The sequence below is a fragment of the Globicephala melas genome, chromosome 19 (genome assembly GCF_963455315.2).
Source record: "Globicephala melas chromosome 19, mGloMel1.2, whole genome shotgun sequence".
Taxonomy (NCBI): Eukaryota; Metazoa; Chordata; class Mammalia; order Artiodactyla; family Delphinidae; genus Globicephala; species Globicephala melas.
Window position 1 is genome coordinate 32153126 of NC_083332.1, and position 9325 is coordinate 32162450.

The 9325-nt window shown below is 36.7% G+C and overlaps 1 protein-coding gene across 3 annotated transcripts in view; it reads right to left on the reverse strand.

Moving 5' to 3' along the window:
* RPGRIP1L (RPGRIP1 like) overlaps window positions 1-9325 on the reverse strand; it is a 99399-nt gene that overhangs the window by 89328 nt on the left and 746 nt on the right. For 2 of the 3 annotated variants that reach the window (XM_030832946.2, XM_030832945.2), the window contains exons 2-3: window positions 7782-7873; window positions 5661-5805 (exon numbers count right to left, since the gene is read on the reverse strand). In XM_030832946.2, coding sequence (XP_030688806.2) covers window positions 5661-5805; window positions 7782-7866 — 230 coding nt within the window. In that variant the 5' untranslated portion in view covers window positions 7867-7873. The remainder of the gene's footprint in view (window positions 1-5660; window positions 5806-7781; window positions 7874-9325) is intronic. The other variant, XM_060289329.1, reaches the window with a different exon arrangement.

Below are 9325 nucleotides of genomic sequence, written 5' to 3' on the forward strand. Positions count from 1 at the left end.
GGTACAGAAAGTATTATTTCAATGGTACTTTTAAATTTAGACATACATTGTGCTTTTGACATCTCAGGAGTTTATACCTTTGATTCTTTTAAGTTTTGATAAAAACTGGTTAGACAGAACAAAAGACAGAAAGGGCACATGGGGGTGATGTAATATACACGTACGGAAAACATGCTTGACAGTGAATGGAAAAATCTTGGCAGTACAAGAAAGAAAAGGTGGCTTTGATGAAAGACACAAGTTCAAGACTTTACAAAATTGGTCGCACATCTTCAATAGCTGATTCTAGTTTATAGTGAATCTATTTTTATAAAGACCCAGACAGGAGATTGAAAATAAAAACACACTTCATTTTTCTTTAAACGGGGGTTTGCTTTATTTTAGCATGGTTATGGACAGAAGCTTTTACTTAGGAGAACAAAAGTGAAATAAAAAAAACCCTTAATAGCTTTGGGATGTCACAGAACAACCTTTTTTTGCCCTAAGCAGAGTCCTCAGTAAAAGCAGTAGTAATACATGTCTATCTACACTTCTGGCTACTCGGCCTACAGCATGCAGCATCAGGGGAAAGCTATGCATAACATAATCAGTTAAGATTGTTTTCTTTTTCCCTTGAGGCACATCCATTAAACATGCTTTATAAAAGATATAGGATAATAAAAACCAAGATCCAAGAGTACCACAAACACCCTAGTAAAGTAATCAATGGATTAGTTCCTTTTCCACCTAATCCAGAGAAGGATATATCATTGAGGAATCTGGGCAGGTATCGTAGCCCAACAGAGCCACACACTCTACCTAGCCCTTTAGGACTCTGAGCCCCACCAAACGGCTTATCCATAGAAAGATGGGAGCCATTTAAATGAGATGTCAACCTAAATATCTGAATCTTCTTTTACACAAAGACTTTCACACGGATAGAGATTACATTCAAAAGAAAGACATAGATTTAAGCAAAGATCAATAAAACTAAAAGCTGGTTCTTTGAGAAGATAAACAAAATTGATAAACCATTAGCCAGACTCATCGAGAAAAAAAGGGAGAAGACTCAAATCAATAGAATTAGAAATGAAAAAGGAGAAGTAACAACTGACACTGCAGAAATACAAAGCATCATGAGAGATTACTACAAGTAATTATATGCCAATAAAATGGACAACCTGGAAGAAATGGACAAATTCTCAGAAAAGCACAACCTTCTGAGACTGAACCAGGAAGAAATAGAGAATATAAACAGACAAATCACAAGCACTGAAATTGAGACTGTGATTAAAAATCTTCCAACAAACAAAAGCCCAGGACGAGATAGCTTCATAGGCAAATTCTATCAAACATTTAGAGAAGAGCTAACACCTATCCTCAACTCTTCCAAAATATAGCAGAGGGAGGAACACTCCCAAACTCATTCTACAAGGCCAGCTCCACCCTGATACCAAAACCAGACAAAGATGTCACAAAGAAAGAAAACTATAGGCCAATATCACTGATGAACACAGATGCAAAAATCCTCAACAAAATACTAGCAAACAGAATCCAACAGCACATTAAAAGGATCATACACCATGATCAAGTGGGGTTTATCCCAGGAATACAAGGATTCTTCAATATACGCAAATCAATCAATGTGATAAACCATATTAACAAATTGAAGGAGAAAAACCATATGATCATCTCAATAGATGCAGAAAAAGCTTTTGACAAAACTCAACACCCATTTATGATAAAAATCCTCCAGAAGGCAGGCATAGAGGGAACTTACCTCAACATAATAAAGGCCATATATGACAAACCCACTACCAACATCATCCTCAATGGTGAAAAACTGAAAGCATTTCCTCTAAGACCAGGAACAAGATAAGGTTGTCCACTCTCACCACTATTATTCAAGAAGTTTTGGAAGTTTTAGCCACAGTGATCAGAGAAGAAAAAGAAATAAAAGGAATCCAAATTGGAAAAGAAGAATTAAACTGTCACTGTTTGCAGATGACATGATACTATACATAGAGAATCCTAAAGATGCCACTAGAAAACTACTAGAGCTAATCAATGAATCTGGTAAAGTAGCAGTATACAAAATTAACGCACAGAAATCTCTTGTATTCCTATACACTAATAATGAAAAATCTGAAAGAGAAATTAAGGAGACACTACCATTACCGTTGCAACAAAAAGAATAAAATATCTAGGAATAAACCTACCTAAGGAGACAAAAGACCTGTATGCAGAAAACTATAAGACACTGACAAAAGAAATTAAAGATGATACAAACAGATGGAGAGATATACCATGTCCTTGGATTGGAAGAATCAACATTGTGAAAATGACTCTACTACCCAAAGCAATATACAGATTCAATGCAATCCCTATCAAATTACCAATGGCATTCTTCACAGAACTAGAACAAAAAACTTCACAATTTGCATGGAAACACAAGAGACTCCGAATAGCCAAAGCAATCTTGAGAAAGAAAAATGGAGCTGGAGGAATCAGGCTCCCTGACTTCAGACTATACTACAAAGCTACAGTAATCAAGACAGTATGGTACTGGCACAAAAACAGAAAGATAGATCAATGGAACAGGAGAGAAAGCCCAGAGATAAACCCACGCACATATGGTCACCTTATCTTTGATGAAGGAGGCAAGAATATACAATGGAGAAAAGACAGCCTCTTCTATAAATGGTGCTGGGAAAACTGGACAGCTACATGTAAAAGAATGAAATTACAACACTCCCTAACACCATACACAAAAATAAACTCAAAATGGATTAAGACCTAAATGTAAGGCCAGATACTATAAAACTCTTAGAGGAAAACATAGGAAGGACACTCTATGACATAAATCACAGCAAGATCCTTTTTGACCCATCTCCTAGAGAAATGGAAATAAAAACAAAAATAAATGAATGGGATCTAATGAAACTTAAAAACTTTTGCACAGCAAAGGAAAACATAAAAAAGATGAAAAGACAATCCTCAGAATGGGAGAAAATATTTGCAAATGAAGCAACTGACAAAGGATTAATCTCCAAAATTTATAAGCAGCTCATGCAGCTCAACATCAAAAAAACAAACAGCCCAATCCAAAAATGGGCAGAAGAGCTAAACAGACGTTTCTCCAAAGAAGATATACAGATTGCCAAGAAACACATGAAAGGATGCTCAACATCAATAATCGTTAGAGAAATGCAAATCAAAACCACAATGAGGTATCACCTCACACCAGTCAGAATGGCCATCATCAAAAAATCTACAAACAATAAATGCTGGAGAGGGTGTGGAGAAAAAGGAACCCTCTTGCACTGTTGGTGGGAATGTAAATTGATATAGCCACTATGGAGAACAGCATGGAGGTTCCTTAAAAAACGAAAAATAGAACTACCATACGATCCAGCAATCCCACTATGGGCATATACCCTGAGAAAACCATAATTCAAAAAGAGTCATGTACCAGAATGTTCATTGCAGCTGTACTTACAATAGCCAGGACATGGAAGCAACCTAAGTGTCCACTGACAGATGAATGGATAAAGAAGATGTGGCACATATATACAATGGAATATTACTCAGCCATAAAAAGAAATGAAATTGAGTTGTTTGTAGTGCGGTGGATGCACCTAGAGTCTGTCCTACAGAGTGAAGTAAGACAGAAAGGGAAAAACAAATGCCATATGCTAACACATATATATGGAATCTAAAAACAAAAAATGGTTTTGAAGTACCTAAGGGCAGAACAGGAATAAAGACGCAGAGGTAGAGAATGGACTTGAGAACATGGGGAGGGGGAAGGGTATGGTGGGATGAAGTGAGAGAGTGGCATGGACATATATACACTACCAAATGTAAAATAGATAGCTAGTGGGAAGCAGCCGCATAGCACAGGGAGATCAGCTCGGTGCTTTGTGACCACCTAGAGGGGTGGGATAGGGAGGGTGGGAGGGAGACGCAAGAGAGAGGAGATATGGGGATATACGTATATGTATAGCTGATTCACTTTTTTATACAGCAGAAACTAACACACCATTGTAAAGCAATTATACTTCAATAAAGATGTTAAAAAAAAAGTTTGAAGCAAAAAAATAAGAATTAATATGAAAAAGCAGTCATCATCTAGAGAAAAACAAACCACTCCAATTTTTAAGGCAAGAAGAGCACATCCATAGAGAGGCTTAAAATTCCTTCAAAGATATGCAAGTAAACTTTGCCTAGAAAGGTAAGATTGCATCTTTTTGTCCAGTAATAGCAATAATTTTCATTTGATTATATTAATGAAATAAGTGATCGGGTAAAGTTTGAGTACTTCTTTAGAAAGGTGGTTTAGCAAATCTACATTCATACTAAAGTAAGTGATTCTAATTATATCTTAAGGATAAATTTAAAGGTAGTTTATCCATGTATCTAGGTAATGTCAGTGGTGTGAAACTGAGAAGGAAATTAGAGCTTTGGGTCATAGTGGTCATTGGATCACTACCCTCAGGGCTGAGTAAAATAAAATTCCTGGAGGTTAAATGGCTTGAACATACCATAGGCGAGTGGCAGAGAGACAAAGAACACATGCACATCACTTGACTCCTAGCCCAGTCCTTTTGCCATTAAACTACATAGCTCATTATTAAGTTGTTTTCTATTTTCTGGCTAGGACAAATTACTAATGAGGTCAAGACTGTGAATTTAATTCTTTTACTGACCAATTAGGTTTACAAAGGAAAAAAACTGTTCAGCGGTCACAGACTAAATGCCTCATTCAGACAGGGTGACGGCTGTGTTAGTGGTCAGAAAAAGAAACAGGCAAGTGAGTCTTGAAAAGCCATCATCACGACTCAAAAACCAACTCAAAGTAAAAGCTCTGCACAAAGCAGGTCAGTGGGTCATTAAAACAAAGTCCACAGAATAGAAACTGACTAGAGTCACTCCTTTAGAGGCTAAGTTCCAAGCGGAAGAAAAACCCCCTATCTTCTTTGTTCAATCGTTGTCTCACCTTTCCATTGAACCTAGAACATGAATGTGAATACAGATCTGTTCATGCTCACAAATGAGAATGAACTTTTAATGCCACACATGCGGAAGACAGTCACTGTTCCTGAACAAGAAAGAATGAAAGCTATCTACTCTTAAGAAATAATCCCTGCAGAAATTTTTTGTATACAAAAGTGACCCTGTTTCCTCAGAAACAATAGATTCTTTGAAATAAATACAGATTCTAGATTAATCCAAGCAAAGTAAAATATGTTCCAGATAGTGATGTTCTCATTAGTAAACCCCAAATCTTAAAGGAACATGCATCCTAACAAGTTAGAGTAGCTACTTTTTAAAACTTTCATTTTAAAATCAAGACGTTTAGAAAACAGATGTTTTGGCCATTTGCTTATTAAACTATAAATATTAAAGCAAAAGTTATTTAGAGATACGATACACTCATGGCACTCATAGCTATTAGCTCTTTCTTTCAAATGGCAACTTCAGACATAATAAACACTCATAATCTTCTTGGTTTATTATCCTAGTTTGTAAGATTTTCCATTTTTAAAAACTGTACTGATTTATAACCTTCCTTGCTCCAAAAAGGATTCAAGGTGGGGTTTTCAATTAAGTTTATAGAAAAGCATATCCTCCAAACTTTACAGAGTCAGGAAAAAAAGCTAAAAGCTTTTTATCATAACCTTTTAATTTTATCCTCTTGCTTGCGGGCATGCTGTTTAAGTAAAATGTTCTCATCATGCAAACGCAAAAATCTGTCTTCCAGTTCCTCATGACTGATACGTGACACTGCCTGGCGAGACTTCATTGTCCGTGTTGTTGAAGTTTCTGCAAAAATGCCAAGGTAATTAATAGGAGGATTACTTAAAATAGCCTCTAAACACAATAACTGTTGATATTAACATAATCTCTGATGCACTCATCTCAGGTTTTTTTGTGACCTACAATTAAGACTGCTTTAGAAAATGTTATAGCATTGTTCACGCCACTGATAGGAGGTAAGAACAAAAATCTTTGCTGTTAATACTTTATATGCAATATTAAGGGTTTGAGCAACAATCATTTCCACTCAAAAAATGTATTCAAATAACAATGTAAGACGGAACTTACATCAAATAAGAATGAAAGATGCAACTCTGATTCAATAAAGACTTTTCAATTTATATGCTGAATGTTGAAAAAACTAAATAAAAAGTTGGTATCTGTAAGTATTTTTTTCAAAGGTAAGAGTTATAACAATAACAATATGATTAAGATATTTTTCTGAGCTATGGCTTATAGAAAATAAACAAAATCTGTAAGACCAAGCAAACAAAAACATTCACAAATCATTTATAAGCTATCATATATTTTTAAAGAACTTTTACACCTTTTAGCAGGTGTGTATATATATTTTTACATATGCTTAAATTTGCTATTTTCCTGTGAAGCTGGTCAATTTTCAACAGTCCTCGAAAAGAAACAAGGAACAAATGGACAAAGATTAAAGCCCTATGAGGCGGTTACTGAGGGCAAGACTTGAACTTAGGGTACCAAATACTAAAAAATAGACTTATACACTTAAAATTATTTGTATTTTAATCCCTGATACTCCATCAAAGATCTAAAGCAAAGCTTATAGGGCTTCCCTGGTGGTGCAGTGGTTGAGAGTCCGCCTGCCGATGCAGGGACATGGGTTCGTGCCCCGGTCCGGGAATATCCCACACGCCGCGGAGCGGCTGGGCCCGTGAGCCATGGCCGGTGAGCCTGCGTGTCCAGAGCCAGTGCTCCGCAACGGGAGAGGCCACAACAGTGAGAGGCCCGCATACCGCAAAAAAAAAAAAAAAAAAAAGCTTATACATTCTTTTTACTTTTTAAAATTTTTCTTGTTTTTTATTTTTTACTTTTTTTTTAACATCTTTATTGGAGTACAATTGCTTTACAATGTTGTGTTAGTTTCTGCTGTATAACAAAGTGAATCAGCTATATGTAATACATATATCCCCACATCCCCCATTCTTTTTACTTTTAACAATAAAAGCTGTATAGTCAAATTTATCTTTTTCAATGAACCATATTTTGACCACCTTTCTGTGGTAGTTCAAGGTGGCCATTTGCAGTGTTTTGATTAACAAGTGTATGAAGAAGCCTTAGTGGAATATATTTTACATCACAGCCTTCTCAATGACAAATGTTATGGAATGACAGAATGGCTGACACACCGTACACACAAACAAAAACACAGCTCTACACTCTATATTGTTCCTTAAAGCAGTCCTCTTCTTTCTCAGTTTGAAAGTGCTTTTTAGCTCTATAGCAACCACTAAGTGATAAAAGGACAAAGAAAACCTCTAACGTGTATTAATTTGATAAAACAAAGTCAATATCACTTGGCTAACAAACCATTTTGAGATATTCTACTTGAAAGGCAAAAATGTTTAAATATGGCATTTCCTCTCATATAAAATTTAAGCTGAAAGAAACATTTTAATGGCGAATGTGATTTAAACCAGGCAATTTGGTTTGGAGGCTTGGTACTCTCTGTGTCATTTCTACTGATGTGTGGAATTTTAAGAAGATGATTTATAACAATTCTTTATCAGAACAGAGGGGGATTTTACATTTTCTATGAGCTGTTGATAATTGATGCATGCAGTAAAATACCATATGTTGTTCTAAATTCTCCATCTTCTTGTTTAGTCCAGTCAAGACTATATAGTTGCTTAAATGGCTTTGTTTGTACAAATATCAGAAATACTTTAAATTAAAAGTAAAGAAGTTACTGATCAAAGTTCATAATGGTAATAAATAACAGCTGGCTGTACCTTGTAACCCTCCCATTCCAAAGAGATTTAGACCTGTATCTTTCACAGGCAGGTCTCCTGCAGTCTCATCAGTTGGACCAGACATTGTGTATCTGTGGAGAAAAGAAAATTCAAATAAAATCTTTCCAAGTTGTAACATTAACTATGCAATGGAATGAACCAAATAAAATGAATAAGGCACTAGAACTTTAATGGACATCTTATTGCCCACATGTGCTGCTTGAAGAAGATGAAAGCTTCTATTTTAAAAGTAATACTACACTCGGGCTTCCCTGGTGGCGCAGTGGTTGAGCGTCCGGCTGCCGATGCAGGGGACACGGGTTCGTGCCCCAGTCTGGGAAGATCCCACATGCCGCGGAGCGGCTGGGCCCGTGAGCCATGGCCGCTGTGCCTGTGCATCCGGAGCCTGTGCTCCGCAACGGGAGAGGCCACAACAGTGAGAGGCCCACGTACCACCAAAAAAAAAAAAAAAAAAAAAGTAATAACTACATTCAATCATGGAGCCAGTGGTCCTTTCAACAGTATATTTCCTATCGTCTGCTTAGGAAATGAGGTAAGATTATCATTCTTCCTTTTCTCTTCTTCTTTTTCCTCTATCTGAAACAAAAACAAACTCCCCCAAATTTAAGAAATACCTCCTCTCCATCCTCTATCCCCTTCTCTGCTCCCCAAAGAAAGAAGGTATTTGGAAAAAACTCAAGTCAGGAACTTGATTCAAATGGTTGTTTCTCTTACTTACTGGCTGGTCAAGTCACCTAATCTTGCTGAGTTTCAGTTCCTTAATTAAAAAAAAGAAAAAAACAATTCCTATGTCACAGAGTTATTTTAAAGGTAAGTGAGATGGTAAATTAAAGGCATATAGCACATTTGCCTGGGATGTTCATATCACTTGAATATTAATCTTCAGCTTGATGCATAAAGGAGTGGGTAGTTCCAAGTTTTGTGAAAGAGGTTTCATAAATTCACCAGCTGGGTTTGTTTTTGTAGTATCCTTTGTTGCCATGAGGCCTAGGTCCCTACCTCCTAGGAAGTCCCACGGCTTCCTACCTCCACATACATGCTGTCCAGCTAATTCTGGCATTTTTACAGTTTCTATTCTTTACAGAGATGCATCACAGTAACTTAGTTTTAAATGCGGATGTGAGTGGTCCATGCAATGTTTAGTAATGCAAAAAACCAATGAAGATGTCCTAAGGCAGAGGTTCCCAATCTCTAGCACATTGGTCCTAGAATGTAAAGTCTGAGAGAGTAGCAAGCTGATTTGTTTCGTTTACTTCTGTATTCTCAGAGCCTGGCACAGCGCTGGGTGCATAGCTGGCATTCGCTAAATAGTTGTTGAATGAATGAATGAATGAATGGAGTCCTTGGGGCTTCAGGGTCTGTGGAGCCAGAGATGGTTTCCAAAATCTTGTATGCATATGTATACATGCATCATCTTTTAGAGAGAAGGTTAATAACTTTTATTATAACTCATCAAAGATTTCGGACCAGTGCATTTTTACTGTGACATAAACAACTAACAGACATATGCCTAGGAGATCATC